This window comes from Spermophilus citellus (assembly GCF_964194105.1).
Source record: "Spermophilus citellus genome assembly, chromosome: 1".
Classification (NCBI taxonomy): Eukaryota; Metazoa; Chordata; class Mammalia; order Rodentia; family Sciuridae; genus Spermophilus; species Spermophilus citellus.
In genome coordinates this window covers 150251421-150273780 of record NC_138182.1, presented here as the reverse complement: position 1 = coordinate 150273780, position 22360 = coordinate 150251421, and the positions used below count along the sequence as shown (strand labels likewise).

Here is a 22360-nt window from a genome sequence, read left to right as displayed (position 1 = left end):
TTTTTAGGAAACTCTGTGATGTTTTTCACAGAGATATAACATTTCACACTTTCACCAAGAGTATGCTAGGAGTTCCAATTTCTGCACATTCTCAATAATACTTGTCATCTTTGGATATTATTTAACAATATTCATTCTAAGATATGAAATAAGATATCCTTAAGGTTTTGATTTACATTAGCCTAATGATTATGGATTTAACAACTTTTTGTATGTTAATGGCCATTTTTATGTCTGTTAAACACCTTGGCACATTTTTAAATTGGGTTACTTTGGTTTTTGTTGAGTTGTAAGGTGGTCATTATATATTATGGATAGTAACTATTATCAGATATGTGGTTTGAAAATACTTCCTACCAATGTTGATTTTGTCTTTGGTTTTAATTTTGACGAGGTCCCTATTTTTACTTTTACATTCTATGCTTTTGGGTCATATCCATGAAACCATTTACAAATGTAATGTCATGAAGCATTTCTCTAGGTTTTCTGAAAAAAGTTTTATAGTTTTCCAATTTATGTTTAAGTATTTCATATATTTTAAGTTATTTTGTACATATGGCATGATTTAAGGACCTGAACTCATTCTTTGTCATGCAGATAGCCAGTTTTTCAGAACTGTTATGTTGAAGAGACTATCCTTTCTCCATTGTATCCATTTTGGCATACTGTTGACCTCTCCTACCTCCTTTCTTCCTAACCTTAGTCTTTCTCTATTACAAGTTTGTTCACAGAAAACAGAACTGGCAGCATGTTATACTAAGTGTTATATTTAGGATTTCAGAAGTCTGGGTCCAAACTTCACCTGACATTTGCTATGTGTGCTTGAATATGTTACTTAAACCCATCGATCCTTAGCTTCATTGTGATTAAGCCAGGACGTAGCAAAATATCAATATAAAACAAGTAATTTTTACAATGTTTTTATAGGAATAATGACAATTTATGCAAAACAAATTTGCAAATAATGATTGTTATTGGAATAAAACATGACTAAACCAAACTAAAATTCAAGAAGACTGTAATGGGTTTTTAATAAATATATCTACACTTTTTTATATGAAACTATCATTTAGCACATGGAATGAAATAATATTGATGGAAAGTGGTTCTGCCATGCAGATAGACATGTGGAAAACTGGAAGAGAGAACAATGTAGAAGTAATATTTCACATACAATTGAAATTGTATTTAGGACTCTTTTCCTTTGATTGTTGTTATTTATTGAATAACTTTCAGAAATAAATGGTATTTTTCTACATAAATTTCTTCTGCCTGCTGAAGTACCACAAGTATATTTTATGATTTTAAATTTTTTTCCTCTTAGGTCATTATTTGTGTACTCATTTCTTCTTTATTCTCTTCTGTCTTACATGGAAAATTTCATCTCCATGATACCAAGCAGCATGACTGAGATTCTTGGTGAGGCTGACATAATGTTCTTCTCTCCCTTTATTCAGTGATGACCAATCAATATTGCATCTTTCTTCAATGGATAATTGATACCAGGTCTGAAATTTAGATGCCCCATAAGTAGTTCATTAAACATTATTTACTCCAAGTATCATAGAAACGGATCCACTGTAAAGGGACATTTATGATAGACCCTGAGATATGAATGAATATGGCCAGAGTCACAAATAACTAAAAAATCAGAGTGAACTCATATTATGGTTTGGATGTGAGGTGTCCCCCAAAGCATGTGTGTGAGACAATGCGAGGTTTGAAGGTAAAATGATTGGGTTATAGCCTTAACCTGACAAGCGAACTAATCCATGATAGGATTAACTCTGTGGTGACTGGGAGCAGGTGGGATGTGCCAGGAGGAAATGGTTAATTTGGGGTATGGCTATGGGGTATATATTTTGTATCAGGAGAGTGGAGTCTCTCTCTCTCTCTCTCTCTCTCTCTCTCTCTCTCTCTCTCTCTCTCTCTCTCTCCTCTCTCTCTCCTTCACTCTCCTTCCTGATCATCATGTGAAATGCTTCCCTCTGCCACACTCTTCCACCACGATGCACTACCTCACCTCAAGTTCTGAGGAATGGAACAAGCTGTCTATGGATTGAGACCTCTAAAACAGTGAGCCCCTAAACAAACTTTTCCTCCCCTAAACTTGTTCTTGTCAGATCCTTTTAGTCACAGCAGCAATAATTCTAACTAAAACAACTAATGTCCTCTTCCTTTATCATATTGCGATCTCTATACCACCATTTTGGTATCCGCTGGAACAATGTGGTCATTCTGAACTGATCCTTTCCTGACTCTCAGACATGCCAAGAACCCAACCTCATTCTGCATAAGTGGTCACAATGCACCCTATTCCCATCTCATTCCCTTAGAAAGTAGAGATACAAATCAGCACTTACTCCCCACTGCACAGTGATCATAGCAAGTAAACATCTCAAGAGATCTCCCCTTCAAACTTCCAAACAAGGAAAACAATAAAACCCTGGGGCCAACTGAGAACTGTTTTCTATACACTAAGCAATGCAGTAAGACCCTGTCTCTAAGTAAAACACAAAATAGGGCTCGGGGTGTGGCTCAGTAGCCGAAAGCCCCTGAGTTCAATTCCTGGTACCTCACACTACCCAAAAATAATCTAACATGCAAAACTGTAGTATTGCATTTCTCTGTTGGTCTTTTTTGTTCTTTTCTTTGGTCTATTAGGTATCTTGTGTCATATTTCCAAGTTTTTTTTTTTAATGACCATCATAGGAGCAGGATTAACTCCATAGTCAGAGAGCTGTTGATAAGAAATGTTACTACTAACCCTCTTTTCTTCTTTTATCCTGAGCTTCTGCCTCTCCCCAATACCTTCCACAGAGCTCCCTTCACATCCTTGTTCCTTAGGGTATAAATCAGAGGATTGAGCATGGGGATGATTACAGTATAAAAAAGGGCAACAAACTTTCCCTTACTCTCAGAGTAACTGCCCAGAGGTTGAAGGTAGGTGTACATGCCTGAGCCATAAAACAGACAAACCACAAAGAGATGGGACCCACATGTCCCAAAAGCCTTTCTGCGTCCAGCCATTGACTTGATCCTCAGCACTGCCTGAGCAATGTGTGCATAGGAGCCTAGAATCAGTGCTGCAGGAATAACAATGATTATGACTCGGGCCACAAACATCTTGGCCTCTGTGCCTCCTGTGTCCTCACAAGCCAACTTCTGGAGTACAAGCATCTCACAGAAGAAGTGGTTCAGGTAATGGAGGCCACAGAGAGGCATGGCCATCATGAGGCTTGTCTGAATCAGAGAGTTCATGAGGCCTCCCACCCAGGCAGTAATAGCCAGGGACTGGCAGAGAAAGGGGTTCATGATGGTTGTGTAGTGGAGTGGACGACACACAGCAGCATAGCGGTCAAAGGCCATCACCACCAGGAGCACACACTCAGTTCCAGCCAGGGAGAGGTAGATGAAGAGCTGGGCGACACACCGTCCATAGCTGATGGTCCTGTCAAGTCCAGAAAGATTGATCAGCAGCTGGGGCACAGTGCTGGTGGTATAGCAGAGGTCCAGGAAGGAGAGGTGGCAGAGGAAGAAGTACATGGGCGTGTGCAGTCGAGGATCCAGTCGTGAGAGAATGATGATGGTGGTGTTGCCAAAAAGGGTTAGGGAGTAGAAAAGTGCAATATAGATAAAAAGAATGGGTTCCAGTTGAGGCCAATCTGAGAAGCCCACCAAAATGAAGCCCTCTCCAAAACTGGTGTTTAAAGTTTCCATATCCTTTCACCTGCACAAGTAACAGAAGACAATTAAATGCCTCCTATGAAGAACTTGAATTAAAGAATCATTTCACAATTATCCCTCAGTATTCCAACACCAAGGTTTTTATAATGTCAGAGAGATGTGTTTAATGTATTTGAAATTGCTGAAATATTAACTGCTTATGCTTATAACTATAATTATTGCAATAAGTAATAAAACCACAATCCAAATGGATTTCAACGTGATGAAACCTAGACATTTAAAAAATAAATGGACACTTTAATAAACAAAATCCTGAAATATATTGAATTGGGAGAATTGAACTTCCGAATCTCAGTAGAACAAATGTAAAATGGAGGATACAAAACCTGCAAACTTAAATGCTATTTGTAAAAAGTAAAGGACATCCCAAAATAGCAAAAGCAATTCTTAGAAAGTACAATAAAGTTTTGGTATCATACTTCCTGTTTTAATTTTTTTATTACAAAGCAAAGGTGGTACTGGCAAAAGACACACACACACAAACACACACACACACACACACACACACACACACACACACACGTCATGGTGAGGAACCCCTGTAAACCAATTCAAAGCCAGACTCAAGAACTTAGTGTGACCCCGTCTCCAATCTTAAAGTATAAAGGGCTGACAATGTAACTCAATAATAGAATTCTCCTGAGATCAATCCCATTCCTGAGTTACAGAACAATGAAACATAAGACATGACCCAGATATAAATACTAACATATATGGTTAATTTTTCACCAGAGGAACAAGAAGCAAATATGAAGACAGAATAATCTCTTCCATAAATGGCTGGGGAAAATGAACTTAAACACCAAAAGAATCAAATTTACCATATACAAAACTGACTCACATTGGATATGACAAGGATATCCTGCCATTTGTGATGACATGATGAATGAAACTGAGGATATTATGTAAGGGAAATAAGCCAGAAGCAAAAATAAAAATTTCATGAAATAATTTACATGTGTGTTGTAAAAGTCAAGTATACAGACCCAGTAATTAAAACATGGTTGCCTGGAATGAGATGAGGAAGCAAATGTGGGGTAGAAAATACTTAAAATAAAAAAGGATAGAGATATAATGATAACATGAAGAATAGAAGCAATCAAGGTGTACCACATATGTGATTTGAAAAATGAGTAGATTAGCATCTCTTGCAATGTAAAGAAAGAAAATGAGAAATTGTGTGATGGTGTACAGTTTAATTTGCTTCATGAGAGTAACTATTTTACTAATATTTATCATACGTGATGAAATTTATTTTTAAATGAAATAAGAAAAAAATGCAAGACAAAGATGAATTGGAGAGTAGTGAAGCAAAACCTCAATATAAAAGTCAACAGAGCCTGTATAGTCAACTTTTCATCAGGATGACCAACATTCCTAACATAGACAACTTGGAGGACAAAAGATTTATTTGGGCTTACAGAGGTTTCAGAGGTTTCAGTCCATGGTCAGCTGACTACAATGCTCTGGGCCTCAGTTGAGGCAGAACATCTTGGAGGAAGGACCTGGTGGAAGAAAGCTGCTCAGCTCATGGAAGCCAGAGCAGAGAGAGAGAGAGAGAAGGGGCCAAATACAAATATAGTCCACAAGGGCAAGCCACCATGACATCCTTCCTCCAGCCATGCCCCACCTGCCTACAATTTTCACTACCTCCCAGTAGACTCTTCAAATTATTCAAATTATTAATCCATCTAATACATTAACCCACTGATGAGGTTACAGCCATCAGGGTCAATCAGTTCCTAAAGGCCCACCTCTGGATAATTATCGCTTTTCCTACACCCTTTTAAACTTCTTGATGCATGACTCTTCTGTACAAAATCTCAAACCAAGAACTTGTCTAATGAAGCCCTGCCTCATTTCCTCATGCCAATTCTCTTGCCCATTTATTTCTATCTGCTCCTCACATTCATCTTTATGTGTCCTGCATTCCTTGAGTCATCATGTCTGTATCTTTAACTGAAGAAGGCACTCTGTACAGTCTACCTACCTAACTATAGGTTAACAAATTCTTCTGAAAAGAATAAGATGAATATGCAAATGAATTATACCAAAAATTCAGTCCTTTTTAATGTGTCTTTAACATTCCCTTCTCTATTGGCTCTTTCTCAACAAAGTAATGTATGAGCAAGTCTCTTCCATTTGAACATATTTCTTTTCGCCCTATGTCCCCTTTTAGTTACTGCCTTTTATCTTTCTTCCACTTCATAGATTACTTTACTGAAAGAGTCGTCTCCACTCAGTGTTTCCACAACTTCCCTCCCACTCAGTCCTCAACCCACTTCTATATGGATTCTGTCCTCTCCACACTGTACAGTAAAACACAGTAGGCATTTTCAGTAACACTTCTTGGTCAAGAATTCGTTCATTCTACACAAAACCTCTTCCCTTATCTTCCTGGACATCTTCCTCCTTCCTTGGTTATTTCTCAGTCTTTGGTGTGCTCCTCTTTCTCTGTGCATCTCTTTCACAATAGGTTTCTCCTCAGGGTTCCACCCCAAACACCCTTCTCTTACCCTTCTAAAGACCCTTACTAGAAAATGCCATTCATTCCATAATTTGTATAATTCAAAAAGTCACTGTGTAGGTAACACTCCCAAACATTCAGACTTCCATAATCCGTCTGTACTAAGCACACCTTTTCATTTTACGTATTTCTAATGCTTTGACATTTGGGGATCTGACTGACCATGCACAGACTACCCCTTTCAGGGATAATAATTCTTAAAGATAGTAAAAGAATTTCTTGAAAGTAGACCTTGCATGTGAAAACCAATCCAGAGCTCAATTCCAAGTTCCCCCTTTATTCGGCTTCAATGAGGCTCTCAAACTTTGGGCCATTATGTACCCATCTTGAACAGCTGAAGGTCAGTTATCAGATAACTCTTTATATCCCAGAGAGTGCAGAGAATATTCAAACTCACCAGTTTAAGCCTGCTTACCCTTGCCTGCTTTGTCCCATACTGCAAATATTTTGTGCTTCTGCAAAAGCCCAAATTAGGAAGAATTAGTGAAATTTCTAAGAAAGCAACATAAAGAAAACTTGGAAAAAGTGAAGCACACTAAACATACAGTCCCTGGACAGGAAGTGACATTCTGGTCACTTGAAAGTTTCTTGCTTATTCAGAGGCTGGAAAATGTTTCTGCACTACCTGGATTATTAAGTTGGATGCTATCAATCATCACACAAAACCCTGATAGTCTATATTTTCCTACTCTTAAGTTATCTTTTTAAAATTTAGGGGGCAGGTATTGTGGCTCAGTGGTAGAGCACTCACCTAGCAAGTGTGAGGCACTGAGTTCAACCCTCAGAACCACATAAAAATAAATAAAATAAAGGCATTGTGTCCATCTATAGCAAAAAAAATATTTAATTAACTCTTACTCCTATTCCCATTACACCAAGCATTTTTGACATTTGCATATCTGATATTGTTGATTGTCTGCATTATAAAGATCAGCAATTATCTGTGTTCACCTGTTTTTGTGCCTCATACAGAATCTGGGCCTGTGCACAATCACTGTAAATAATAAACTCTTCTCTTTTTCAATGCGAGAATCAGGCTCGTGAATATCGCTTACATTCTAGGCAAGTATTCTTCTACTCAGCTAACTCCTGGTCAATAATAAACTTCTTCAGATCAAAAATCATGTACTATATTCTTCTAATTTACTAATTTAACGATATTATCTGATTATAATAGACCCACATTAAAACAAAACATTTAATCTTCTGTACATAAAGCAGGAGGTTCTAAAAACTCCTTCCTGTATGATTACCTTCATCCATCCTTCAGTTTGAATTGATCTTTTCTTTCTCCAGTTATGATTGCACATGAAGGTATCCTATTAGTTTTCAGAGGTTTAAACTCACTACAAAAACTAGCCTTGCCACCAAAGAGTTCCTCTCCCCTTTCTCCGTCACAGTTTGCACTTCTACAGGCACATTTCTCATCCAACTTCATCATGCTCACACTAGTTAACAAACAATCCCCTTAAATCACCAAGTAATAGGGCAATCATCAAGACTCTTCTATTAAATCCTCCATAATAACACACTAATTTTTTCCAGGTAGAACCAAAAGAAAACCACAGCTGGGGTCCAGTCAGCTGATTGACATTCAAAGTCTGAATTTAACAAATTTCTTTTTAAATTCTGACTCCCCACACAGCATTGTCTCTAAACATGATAGATTCTCTCCAACTTCCAGGATTCTCTCCAAACTTTCTTGATTAATTTTCAATAATTCTAACAATAACTCAGTTCTTGGGCTCCTGGTTCTGATCTTCACTTTACATGACAGAGCAATGCCATCATAGGATTGGAGTTTGGGAAGAGACTGTGAAGCCAGAATAGCACCCCGAGTCAGCTCACACCCAGGGATCTATCAGAGAAAACTGTTCCATTTACCTCTCTTGATTCTATTGCCTTCAAGATGATGTGAGACCCATCTCACACTGGTGGCATCTAGAGATGGGAAAGATGTGTTCCTCTTTGGTCCTCACGTCATCTGTGGAGTGAGGGTTTACACCAGAATCTTGTCCTGGAGATATCAGGCTTCCTCCCTCAACAGAGGAGCCTGCTCAGAACCTAGGAGGGGGAAGCATCTTTCTACTGCACTCTGGTACAGTCACCTTAACCAGCAGAGAACCAGAAGAAGCTGGTGTATTATCAGACCACCTCCTGACCTCCTGCAGAAGAAAATTGGCTGAGCACTACCAAGTCTCCCATGAGGATACTGGCACATTCTATTCAAGAGCAGTGGAGAAAGAATTGTTTACCCAGACTGGCCTTGGAGACCTCTGGGCCCCAATGTGGCAATTATAACCAACTGACTGGCTCAAGATCTGCCATGCAGTCCTCAGCTTTATCTACCCTCACACTCTGCCCAAACCAAACTGAGGTATCCAGTGTGCTCAGACCACCGCTTCTTCCTTGCTCATCATGGGTTTTGTAGCCTGGGATTCCTCCCATAGGAGGAATAGCTCTCCAGTCCTAACAGCTCTTCAGTAAACCAAATTTCATGTCTCACTTAGAGACACCATTGTCACTACAATCCAAATGTTTCTTTCTCTGCAATTTTCATCACATGTTTATGTCTCTTTTACACGTATCATGAATCCATAAAACAAAATAAAAAATATTTATTTTCTTCATGAAAAGTTTGACACTTTAAAATCTCTTTCACACACTATATACTCAATGTATTAGTAAGACTTATTATGTTTACCCTGACATTGTCCACAACAAATTAAAAAATTAAATGTGTTCCTTTATTCATTCATTCCACAATCATTGTTGAGCAATGCACACTGGGCTAAATGCTTGAGAAATAAAAATCAAGGTTCAGAATTTATCTGTAGCCATTTAAAGGCATACGTGATGCAGAGGAAACAGCTCTGCCATAACTGTGTGACCTTGAAAAGCTATCTTGAGAAAAAAAATAGAGGAAGATGGCGGCGAAGGGAGTGCATCACTCCCGTGTACCGCGTCACTGTTCAGAAGAATGATGAGTTAGAACAGCTAAAAACTATCTTGTTAGGAATTTCTAGCAAAACTGGGGTGCTCCAAAACCTAGTGGAAGGATTTTCATCGCACGAGGATTAGCTACAGGGGCTCAAACGCGAGCGATTTGTCCGCACAGAGGGTCACGCCACTTATTCAGCAAATCGCCCCATGACTAGAATCTGCGGCACGCGCTGGGAAGCAAGAGATAGCAACACAAAGATACAGTGCTGCAGATTCTGTGGGCTCCTGCCAGCTGTGCAGTCACTGTACACAGTGCTGAATTCTGGGTTTGAGACGGGGGAAGGAAGCGGTCCAGTTCGGTTCTCCACAGGTCAGACCACAGAGGAAGCCAGCGGCCACCATCTTGGAGAGTTGACATCATCATCCCTGTTTTCGACTGATCGCAGCTCATTCAACCATAGAACAGGTAATTTCAGGCTGCCATTCGCCTGCGTCTCGCAGACAAATTACTCAGGCGCAGTGCTAAAGAACCCGCGGAAACTGCTTCTTGGGGCCTGCTCCTATCAGAACATACACGGAGCCCGGGGCGGCCGAATTCTGGCTCCCGGAACTGCTCTGGCCCAGGGCTAAGGAGCCCGCAGAGGCTGCTTCTTGGAGCCTGCTCCTATCAGAGCATGCACGGAGCCCAGAGCTGCCAAGTTCTGGCTCCCGGAGCTGCTCTGACCCAGGGCTAAAGAACCCGCGGAGACTGCTTCTCGGTCCGGATCCTGCTGAGTGCTGTGGGGGCCAGAGGGGCAGAGCAAAGCAGCAGCCCGCATCCAGAACAACCCCAGCGACCAGCCGGCGTGGTATCACTTCACCCCAACTGCGGTGGGGGCTGAGCAGAGCTGCCACCTGAGCCCGCAAGGTAGGCAGACCACCGGCTGATCGGCAGAACGGGCCCAGCGGCCTGCCAGCGTGGTAGACACGTCACACCAATGGGAGTAGGGGCAGAGCAGGGCCGCCGCCTGCGCCCGCAAGGTAGGCAGACCTGCGACCGACCAGCAGGACAGGCCCAGTGGCCTGCTGGCGTGGTAGACACGTCACACCAATTGGAGTAGGGGCAGAGCAGGGCCGCCACCCACGCCCAGAACAGGCCTAGCGACCCGCCGGCGTGGTATCACTTCACCCCAACTGCAGTAGGGGCCGAGCAGAGCCGCCGCCCGAGCCCGCAAGGTAGGCAGACCTGCGACCGACTGGCACAACAGGCCCAGCGGTCCGCAGGCGTGGTAGACATGTCACACCAATTGGAGGAGGGGCAGAGGAAAGTCGCCGCCGCTCCCGGGACAGGCCCAGAGGCCCGCCGGCGTGGTAGTCACGTCACCCCAATTGGAGTAGGAGCAGAGCAGAGCTGCTGCCCGCACACTGAACAGGCCCAGTGGCCCGCTGGCATGGTAGTTACGTCACACCAATTGGAGTAGGGGCAGAGCAGAGCCGCCTCCCACGCCCGGAACAGGCCCAGCGACCCCCCGGCGTGGTAGATACATCAGCCCAATTGGTGTAAGGGCAGAGCAGAGCCGCCGCCCGCGCCTGCAAGGTAGGCAGACCTGCGACCGACCGGCAGAACAGCCCCAGGAGTCCGCAGGCGTAGTAGACACGTCACACCAACTGGAGGAGGAGCACAGCCGCTGCCTGCCCTGCAAGGGAGACTTTTCAACTATACAAGAGTAATATATATATATATAGGGGGAAAATTTCAAAAACACAACAGTTTCACCAAGCAGAAAGAAACACGAGCAGTATGAAACGACAAGGAAAGAAAGGACCACAAGCAATGTAGGTCAACTCAACTTTAGAAGAGGTAATAGCTGCAGCAGATGGAATGTCAGATAAAGAATTCAGGATATACATGCTTCAGATGATCTGGAGTCTCAAGGAAGACATTAGACAGCAAAATCAGTCAATGAAAGATCACTTCGACAATGAATTACATAAACAATCCAAGAAGCAAAAGATCAACTATACAGGGAGATAGAGGTAATAAAAACAAACAGAAATCCTAGAAATGCAGGAAGCAATAAACCAACTTAAAAACTCAATTGAGAATACTACCAGCAGAGTAGAACACTTAGAAGATAGAACATCAGACAATGAAGACAAAGTATTTCAACTTGAAAAGAACATAGACAGCTCAGCAAGACTGTTAAGGAACCATGAGCAGAACATTCAAGAAATATGGGACAACATAAAGAGACCAAACTTAAGAGTCATGGGGATACAGGAAGGTATAGAGGTCCAAACCAAAGGAATGAGCAATCTATTCAATGAAATAATATGAGAAAACTTCCCAGACTTGAAGAATGAGACAGAATCCCAAATCCTAGAAGCCTACAGGACACCGAATGTGCAAAATCATAAGAGATCCACACCTAGACACATTATAATGAAGATGCCCAGCATACAGAATAAGGAGAGAATTTTAAAAGCTACAAGAGAAAGGAAGCAGATTACATTTAGCGGTAAACCAATCAGGATAACAGCAGATCTTTCAACACAGACTCTGAAAGCTAGAAGATCCTGGAATAACATATTTCAAACTCTGAAAGAAAATGGGTTCCAACCACGAATCGTGTATCCAGCGAAATTAAGCTTCAGGATGGAAGATGAAATTAAAACCTTCCACGATAAACAAAAGTTAAAAGAATTTGCAGCTAGAAAACCATCTCTTCAAAACATCCTTGGCAAAACATTTCAGGAAGAGGAAATGGAAAACAACAATGAAAACCAACAGTGGGAGGTAGGACAGTAAAGGGGGGGAAATAATCAAAGAGGAAAACAAACCATGTTTAGTAACATAAATAAACAAATATGGCTGGAAGAACAAACCATATCTCAATAATAACCCTAAATGTTAATGGTTTAAACTCACCAATTAAGAGACACAGGCTAGTAGAATGGATCACAAAACAAGACCCAACAATATGCTGCCTACAGGAGACGCATTTGATAGGAAAAGATATACATAGACTGAAGGTGAAAGGTTGGGAAAAATCATATCACTCATATGGACTGCGGAAACAAGCAGGAGTGTCCATACTCATATCAAATAAAATAGATTTCAAGCCAAAGTTAATCAAAAGGGATAAAGAGGGACACTACATACTGCTCAAGGGAACCATACACCAACAAGACATAACAATCATAAATATATATGCCCCAAACAACGGTGCAGCTATGTTCATCAAGCAAACTCTTCTCAAGTTCAAGAGTCTAACAGACCACCATACAATAATCATGGGAGACTTCAACACACCTCTCTCACCACTGGACAGATCTTCCAAACAAAAGTTAAATAAGGAAACTATAGAACTCAATAACACAATTAATAACCTAGATTTAATTGACATATATATATAATATACCACCCAACATCAAGCAGTTACACTTTTTTCTCAGCAGCACATGGATGCTTCTCAAATATAGATCATATATTATGTCACAGGGCAACTCTTAGACAATATAAAGAAGTAGAGATAATACCATGCATCTTATCTGATCATAATGGAATGAAACTGAAAATGAACGCTAAAAGAAGGAAGGAAAAATCATGCATCACTTGGAGAATGAACAATAGGTTACTGAATGATCAATGGGTTATAGAAGACATCATGGAGGAAATTAAAAAATTCTTAGAGATAAATGAAAACACAGACACAACATATCGGAATCTATGGGACATATTGAAAGCAGTTCTAAGAGGAAAATTCATTGCTTGGAATTCATTCCTTAAAAAAAGAAAAAACCAACAAATAAATGATCTCATACTTCATCTCAAAATCCTAGAAAAAGAAGAGCAAAACAACAGCAAAAGAAGTAGAAGGCAAGAAATAATTAAAATCAGAGCTGAAATTAATGAAATCGAAACAAAAGAAACAATTGAAAAAATTGACAAAACTAAAAGTTGGTTCTTTGAAAAAATAAATAAAATCGACAGACCCTTAGCCATGCTAACGAAGAGAAGAAGAGAGAGAACTCAAATCACTAGCATACGGGATGAAAAAGGCAACATCACAACAGACACTTCAGAAATACAGAAGATAATCAGAAATTATTTTGAATCCTTATACTCCAATAAAATAGAAGATAGTGAAGGCATCGATAAATTTCTTAAGTCATATGATCTGCCCAGATTGAGTCAGGAGGATATAGACAACCTAAACAGACCAATATCAATTGAAGAAATAGAAGAAACCATCAAAAGACTACCAACTAAGAAAAGCCCAGGACCGGATGGGTATACAGCAGAGTTTTACAAAACCTTTAAAGAGGAACTAATACCAATACTTTTCAAGCTATTTCAGGAAATAGAAAAAGAGGGAGAACTTCCAAAATCATTCTACGAGGCCAACATCACCCTGATTCCTAAACCAAACAAAGACACTTCAAAGAAAGAAAACTACAGACCAATATCTCTAAAGAACCTAGATGCAAAAATCCTCAATAAAATTCTGGCGAATCGGATTCAAAAACATATCAAAAAAATTGTGCATCATGATCAAGTAGGATTCATCCCTGGGATGCAAGGCTGGTTCAACATACGGAAATCAATAAATGTTATTCACCACATCAATAGACTTAAAATTAAGAACCATATGATCATCTTCATAGATGCAGAAAAAGCATTCGACAAAGTACAGCATCCCTTTTTGTTCAAAACTCTCGAAAAAATAGGGATAACAGGAACATACCTCAACATTGTAAAAGCAATCTATGCGAAGCCTCAGGCTAGCATCATTCTGAATGGAGAAAAATTGAAGGCATTCCCTCTAAAATCTGGAACAAGACAGGGATGCCCTCTCTCACCACTTCTGTTCAACATAGTTCTCGAAACACTGGCCAGAGCATTTAGACAGACAAAAGAAATTAAAGGCATAAAAATAGGAAAAGAAGAACTTAAATTATCACTATTTGCAGATGACATAATTCTATACCTAGCAGACCCAAAAGGGTCTACAAAGAAACTATTAGAGCTAATAAATGAATTTAGCAAAGTGGCAGGATATAAAATCAACACGCATAAATCAAAGGCATTCCTGTATATCAGCGACAAATCCTCTGAAATGTTAATGAGGAAAAACACTCCATTCACAATATCCTCAAAAAAAATAAAATACTTGGGAATCAACCCAATAAAAGAGGTGAAAGACTTATACAATGAAAACTACAGAACCCTAAAGAGAGAAATAGAAGAAGATCTTAGAAGATGGAAAAATATACCCTGTTCATGGATAGGCAGAACTAACATCATCAAAATGGCAATATTACCAAAAGTTCTCTATAAGTTCAATGCAGTGCCAATTAAAATCCCAATGGCATTTCTTGTAGAAATAGATAAAGCAATCATGAAATTCATATGGAAAAACAAAAGACCCAGAATAGCAAAAACAATGCTAAGCAGGAAGTGTGAATCAGGCAGTATAGCAATACCAGACTTCAAACTATACTACAGAGCAATAGTAACATAAACAGCATGGTACTGGTACCAAAACAGGTGGGTGGACCAATGGTACAGAATAGAGGACACAGAAACCAATCCACAAAACTACAAGTATCTTATATTTGATAAAGGGGCTAAAAGCATGCAATGGAGGAAGGATAGCATCTTCAACAAATGGTGCTGGGAAAACTGGAAATCCATATGCATCAAAATGAAACTGAATCCCTTTCTCTCACCATGCACAAAAGTTAACTCAAAATGGATCAAGGAGCTTGATATCAAATCATAGACACAGCGTCTGATAGAAGAAAAAGTTGGCTACGATCTACATACTGTGGGGTCGGGCCCCAAATTCCTCAATAGGACACCCATAGCACAAGAGTTAATAACTAGAATCAACAAATGGAACTTACTCAAACTAAAAAGTTTTTTCTCAGCAAAAGAAACAATAAGAGAGGTAAATAGGGAGCCTACATCATGAGAACAAATCTTTACTCCTCACACTTCAGATAGAGCCCTAATATCCAGAGTATACAAAGAACTCAAAAAATTAGACAATAAGATAACAAATAACCCAATCAACAGATGGGCCAAGGACCTGAACAGACAATTCCTAGAGGAGGACATACTATCAATCAACAAGCACATGAAAAAATGCTCAGCATCACTAGCAGTCAGAGAAATGCAAATCAAAACCACCCTAAGATACCATCTCACTCCAGTAAGATTGGCAGCCATTAGGAAGTCAAACAACAACAAGTACTGGTGAGGATGTGGGGAAATGGGTACACTTGCTCATTGTTGGTGGGACTGCAAATTGGTGCAGCCAATTTGGAAAGCAGTATGGAGATTTCTTGGAAAGCTGGGAATGGAACCACCATTTGACCCAGCTATTCCCCTTCTGGGTCTATTCCCTAAAGACCTAAAAAGAGCATGCTACAGGGACACTGCTACATCGATGTTCATAGCAGCACAATTCACAATAGCAAGACTGTGGAACCAACCTAGTTGCCCTTCAATAGATGAATGGATAAAAAAAATGTGGCATCTATACAAAATGTAGTATTACTCTGCATGAAAAAATGACAAAATCATAGAATTTGGAGGGAAATGGATGGCATTAGAGCAGATTATGCTAAGTGAAGCTAGCCAATCCTTAAAAAACAAATACCAAATGTCTTCTTTGATATAAGGAGAGTAACTAAGAACAGAGTAGGGACGAAGAGCATGATAAGAAGATTAACATTAAACAGGGATAAGAGGTGGGAGGGAAAGCAAGAGGGAAGGGAAATTGCATGGAAATAGAAGGAGACCCTCATGGTTATACAAAATTACATACAAGAGGAAGTGAGGGGAAAGGGAAAAATAATACAAGGGGGAGAAATGAATTACAGTAGAGGGGGTAGAGAGAGAAGAGGGGAGGGGAGGAGAGGGGAGGGGGGATAGTAGAGGATGGGAAAGGCAGCAGAATACAACAGACACCAGTATGTCAATATGTAAATCAATGGAAGTGTAACTGATGTGATTCTGCAATCTGTATACGGGGTAAAAATGGGAGTTCATAACCCACTTGAATCAAAATGTGAAATATGATATGTCAAGAACTATGTAATGTTTTGAACAACCAACAGTAATATAAAAAGCTATCTTGACATGCTTGAGCCTCATCATTAAGATGATGGTAATGTGGCCTATCCTGTACCACTGTTTGTACATTAATGATTCAACATATGTGAGGTGTCTGGTGTGTGGCAGACATTCACTCATTGGTAGTAGTATTGTTTAACAAACATTTATTTTGTGCCTTCTCTTTTTTGTGAAATAAATGAAGAAAATATGATCTCTGTCAACAGGGAAGCCCACAATCTTGCAAGAGATGGACATCATCTGAAATAATTGCAAACAAAGTAATAAGTTCTAATTGTCCACTTTTATTCAAGAGAATATAAAAATAAAGGGAAGTATTTTAAAAAATATTACCGCGCTGGGTTTTACTTTGTATGCAGTCAAGAAAATGGCACAAATGGTTTTCATAGTTATGAAAGAGAATTACTCTGGTAAAGTCTGGGGAAAATGTAAAGATGCACTGCTTTTTTAAAAAAATACCTAAACAGTACATGCTTCTTATGATGCACCAGGCACTATCCTAAGCATCTGCATTTGCTGCCCAATTAATCCAAATAACTGCGGGTGAATTATCATTCTTTTTCTACAAAAGAGGACACTGAGGAAGAGGGTTCAAGAAAGATTTTCAGGTTTGCACGGCTATCCTTTGCCTGTGCCAGGCTATGCACCCAGGCACGAATGAACTAAGCAGGTTTACAGTGTTGTTTTTTTTTTTATTTCTGAAATATATAAATAGGGGGATCCACATATGGGTATATGTGTGGCTATATAAGCATAAATAAAAGTATGGAAAGATTCACATCAAACTGTTCATGGTTACACTGCTTATTAGATGAAAGGTGTTGAATATGAGAAAGGAGTGTGTGTGATAGAAGTCTTGACTATAGTGACTCCAATTTGTGAAACAGCCATGCCACCTAGAAAGGTTATGACTGGGGCAAGTTGTATTTCCTTTTGTTGTGGAAACCCTCAAGAACACAGAACTGTCTAACTGGGCTCAGTTTCTGTAACAGGGTAACTGGCTTATTCTGATTGGCTAAGCCTCCCACCACCTGACTGCAATCTGCCCCTTCTGTGATTTCGCCTCCCTAACATCCCTTTGGTGGTTTTTTGGCTTAAATATGAGGCCAAACTGAAGGGAGTGAGTCACTCTAACTATCTCGCTTTTAGAGAGTACAGTGTCCACCACTGGCCAACAATAAAGACTTAATTGGAATGGCAATGAGTGGTCTGAGAATTATTTGAGGGTCTTAGTATCAGTACAACATGTGGAGAGTAATTGATTTTTCTTCATACAATAACAGTTTCCTATACTATATAATTAGTATACATTGCTTTCTCACCCTACACATTTAAAGTATGAAATTTGATGGTTTTTATTACATACCCAAGGTACCCCTGTGGTCTCTTCTCAAAGAATTTTTTTTTCTCATAGCAGGGATTGAACCCATGGGTGGTTAACCATTGAGCCACATCCCCAGCATTTGCTAAATTGCTGAGACTTAACTTGTATCCTCCTGCCTCTGGAGCTGTTGAGATTACAGGTGTGCGCCACTATACCTAGTGCAGGATGTATTTTATGTTGTGCATATTAACCTTAATTGATTATGCACATTGCAAATACCTCCCGATATGTGTGTATTCTACATTTTATTTAATCCATTCATCTGTCAATAATGGGTCAACAATGGGTCACTTCCATTTTGGCTATCATAAATAATGTTATATAAATATAGATTTGATAGTTCATTTTAGAGCTGGCTGCATTAAGAATAACACAGAGAATTGGTAAAGCACTATTTCTGAATGTGTCTGTAAGGGTTTTTACAGGGTAGATTGGCATGTTTGTCAAGTAAAGAAAATCTGCTCTCATTCTTGAGCAAGCTGTGTCCAATTAGCTGAGAACCAGGCTAGAACAAAATACCTGAGAAAAGGTGAATTATTTTCTCTTTCCTAGAACTGAAACCCCTAATTTCTCTTGAAATTAGACATCACAATTCGAGGTTCCCCAGCCTTTGGACTCCAGGACTTTACCCTGGGGGTTGGGGGCCCAGGTTCTCAGGTTTTCAGCCTCAGATGATAGTTACAACATTGGATTCCTTTTTCTGAGGTTTTTTAGACTTGGACTGAGCCATGCTACCAGCATTCCAGGATCTCCAGCTTGCAGGTGGCCTGTGGGGCTTCTCAGCCTCCACAAATGCATGAAAAACTTCCCCTACTGCCCTCACACCTCTTTCTCTCTCTGTAATACACCACACATTGGTGCTATCTCTTTAAACAGCCTTAACTAATATGATGGGTATATTTCTTTGAGAACCTGCTTTCCAAAGTATATATACCTAGAAATAAAATGGCTATGTCATATGGTATTCTATTTTTATTTACTTTTTTAGGAAACTGTGATGTTTTTCACAGAGATATAACATTTCACTCTTTCACCAAGAGTATGCTAGGAGTTCCAATTTCTGCACATTCTCAATAATACTTGTCATCTTTGGATATTTCTTAACAATATTCATTCTAAGATATGAAATAAGATATCCTTAAGGTTTTGATTTACATTAGCCTAATGATTATGGATTTAACAACTTTTTGTATGCTTAATGGCCTTTTTATGTCCATTAAACTCCTTGGCACATTTTAAAATTGGGTTACTTTGGTTTTTGTTGAGTTGTAGGTGGTCTTTATATATTATGGATAGTAACTATTATCAGATATGTGGTTTGAAAATATTTCCTACCAATGTTGATTTTGTCTTTGGTTTTAATTTCGACGAGGTCCCTATTTTTACTTTTACATTCTATGCTTTTGGGTCATATCTAGGTTTTCTGAAGAGTTTTATACTTTTCCAATTTATGTTTAAGTATTTCATATATTTTAAGTTATTTTGTACATATTGCATGATTTAAGGACCTGAACTCATTCTTTGTCATGCAGATAGCCAGTTTTTCAGAACTGTTATGTTGAAGAGACTATCCTTTCTCCATTGTATCCATTTTGGCATACTGTTGACCTCTCCTACCTCCTTTTTCCTAACCTTAGTCTTTCTCTATTACAAGTTTGTTCACAGAAAACAGAACTGGCAGCATGTTATACTAAGTGTTATATTTAGGATTTCAGAAGTCTGGGTCCAAACTTCACCTGACATTTGCTATGTGTGCTTGAATATGTTACTTAAACCCATCGATCCTTAGCTTCATTGTGATTAAGCCAGGACGTAGCAAAATATCAATATAAAACAAGTAATTTTTACAATGTTTTTATAGGAATAATGACAATTTATGCAAAACAAATTTGCAAATAATGATTGTTATTGGAATAAAACATGACTAAACCAAACTAAAATTCAAGAAGACTGTAATGGGTTTTTAATAAATATATCTACACTTTTTTATATGAAACTATCATTTAGCACATGGAATGAAATAATATTGATGGAAAGTGGTTCTGCCATGCAGATAGACATGTGGAAAACTGGAAGAGAGAACAACGTAGAAGTAATCGTTCACATACATATTGAAATTGTATTTAGGAGTCTTTTCCTTTGATTGTTTTTATTTATTGAATAACTATTAGAAATAAATGTTTTTTCTATATAATTTTCTTCTGCCTGCCGAAGTACCACAAGAATATTTTTTAATATTATTTTTTTCCTCTTAGGTGATCATTTGTACTCATTTCTTCTTTATTCTCTTCTGTCTTATATGGAAAATTTCTTTTCCATGACACAAAGCAGCATGACTGAGATTCTTGGTGAGGCTAACAAGATGTTCCTCTCTCCCTTTATTCAGTGATGACCAATCAATATTGCATCTTTCTTCAATGGATAATTGACACCAGGTCTGAAATTTACATGCCCCATGAAGTAGTTCATTAAACATTATTTGCTCCAAGTATCGTAGAACGGGATCCACTGTAAAGGGACATTTATGATAGACCCTGAGATCTGAATGAATATGGCCAGAGTCACAAATAACTAAAAAATCAGAGTGAACTCATATTATGGTTTGGATGTGAGGTGTCCCCCAAAGCATGTATGTGAGACAATTCGAGGTTTGAAGGTAAAAGGATTGGGTTATAGCCTTAACCTGACAGGTGAACTAATCCATGATAGGATTAACTCTGTGGTGACTGGGAGCAGGTGTGGTGTGGTAGGAGGAAATGGTTAATTTGGGGTATAGCTATGGGGTATATATTTTGTATCTGAAGAGTGGAGTCTCTCTCTCTCTCTCTCTCTCTCTCTCTCTCTCTCTCTCTCTCTCTCTCCTCTCTCTCTCTGCTTGCTGATCATCATGTGAGATGCTTCCCTCTGCCACACTCTTCCACCACGATGCACTACCTCACCTCAAGTTCTGAGGAATGGAACAAGCTGTCTATGGATTGAGACCTCTAAAACAGTGAGCCCCTAAACAAACTTTTCCTCCCCTAAACTTGTTCTTGTCAGATCCTTTTAGTCACAGCAGCAATAATTCTAACTAAAACAACTAATGTCCTCTTCCTTTATCATATTGCGATCTCTATACCACCATTTTGGTATCCGCTGGAACAATGTGGTCATTCTGAACTGATCCTTTCCTGACTCTCAGACATGCCAAGAACCCAACCTCATTCTGCATAAGTGGTCACAATGCACCCTATTCCCATCTCATTCCCTTAGAAAGTAGAGATACAAATCAGCACTTACTCCCCACTGCACAGTGATCATAGCAAGTAAACATCTCAAGAGATCTCCCCTTCAAACTTCCAAACAAGGAAAACAATAAAACCCTGGGGCCAACTGAGAACTGTTTTCTATACACTAAGCAATGCAGTAAGACCCTGTCTCTAAGTAAAACACAAAATAGGGCTCGGGGTGTGGCTCAGTAGCCGAAAGCCCCTGAGTTCAATTCCTGGTACCTCACACTACCCAAAAATAATCTAACATGCAAAACTGTAGTATTGCATTTCTCTGTTGGTCTTTTTTGTTCTTTTCTTTGGTCTATTAGGTATCTTGTGTCATATTTCCAAGTTTTTTTTTTTAATGACCATCATAGGAGCAGGATTAACTCCATAGTCAGAGAGCTGTTGATAAGAAATGTTACTACTAACCCTCTTTTCTTCTTTTATCCTGAGCTTCTGCCTCTCCCCAATACCTTCCACAGAGCTCCCTTCACATCCTTGTTCCTTAGGGTATAAATCAGAGGATTGAGCATGGGGATGATTACAGTATAAAAAAGGGCAACAAACTTTCCCTTACTCTCAGAGTAACTGCCCAGAGGTTGAAGGTAGGTGTACATGCCTGAGCCATAAAACAGACAAACCACAAAGAGATGGGACCCACATGTCCCAAAAGCCTTTCTGCGTCCAGCCATTGACTTGATCCTCAGCACTGCCTGAGCAATGTGTGCATAGGAGCCTAGAATCAGTGCTGCAGGAATAACAATGATTATGACTCGGGCCACAAACATCTTGGCCTCTGTGCCTCCTGTGTCCTCACAAGCCAACTTCTGGAGTACAAGCATCTCACAGAAGAAGTGGTTCAGGTAATGGAGGCCACAGAGAGGCATGGCCATCATGAGGCTTGTCTGAATCAGAGAGTTCATGAGGCCTCCCACCCAGGCAGTAATAGCCAGGGACTGGCAGAGAAAGGGGTTCATGATGGTTGTGTAGTGGAGTGGACGACACACAGCAGCATAGCGGTCAAAGGCCATCACCACCAGGAGCACACACTCAGTTCCACCCAGGGAGAGGTAGATGAAGAGCTGGGTGACACACCGTCCATAGCTGATGGTCCTGTCGAGTCCAGAAAGATTGATCAGCAGCTGGGGCACAGTGCTGGTGGTATAGCAGAGGTCCAGGAAGGAGAGGTGGCAGAGGAAGAAGTACATGGGCGTGTGCAGTCGATGGTCCAGTCGTGAGAGAATGATGATGGTGGTGTTGCCAAAGAGGGTTAGGGAGTAGAAAATCGAAATATAGATAAAAAGGATGAATTCCAGTTGAGGCCAATCTGAGAAGCCCACTAAAATGAAGCCCTCTCCAAAACTGGTGTTGAAACTTCCCAT

General features: G+C 39.8%; 2 protein-coding genes across 2 annotated transcripts; both read right to left on the bottom strand.

Moving 5' to 3' along the window:
• Positions 1–2781: 2781 nt before the first annotated feature.
• Positions 2782–3724, bottom strand: LOC308658526 (olfactory receptor 2Y1B-like; the record flags this gene model as incomplete). Its single annotated transcript, XM_081311272.1, has 1 exon — positions 2782–3724. Exon 1 carries the CDS (start codon positions 3718–3720, stop codon positions 2782–2784), a length of 939 nt encoding a protein of 312 aa, XP_081167398.1. The 5' UTR covers positions 3721–3724.
• A 17697-nt stretch (positions 3725–21421) lies between these two features.
• Positions 21422–22360, bottom strand: LOC308652664 (olfactory receptor 2Y1B-like; the record flags this gene model as incomplete). The annotated part of the gene is made up of 1 exon (XM_081300686.1): positions 21422–22360. The coding sequence occupies one exon, from the start codon at positions 22358–22360 to the stop codon at positions 21422–21424; it is 939 nt and encodes a 312-aa protein (XP_081156812.1).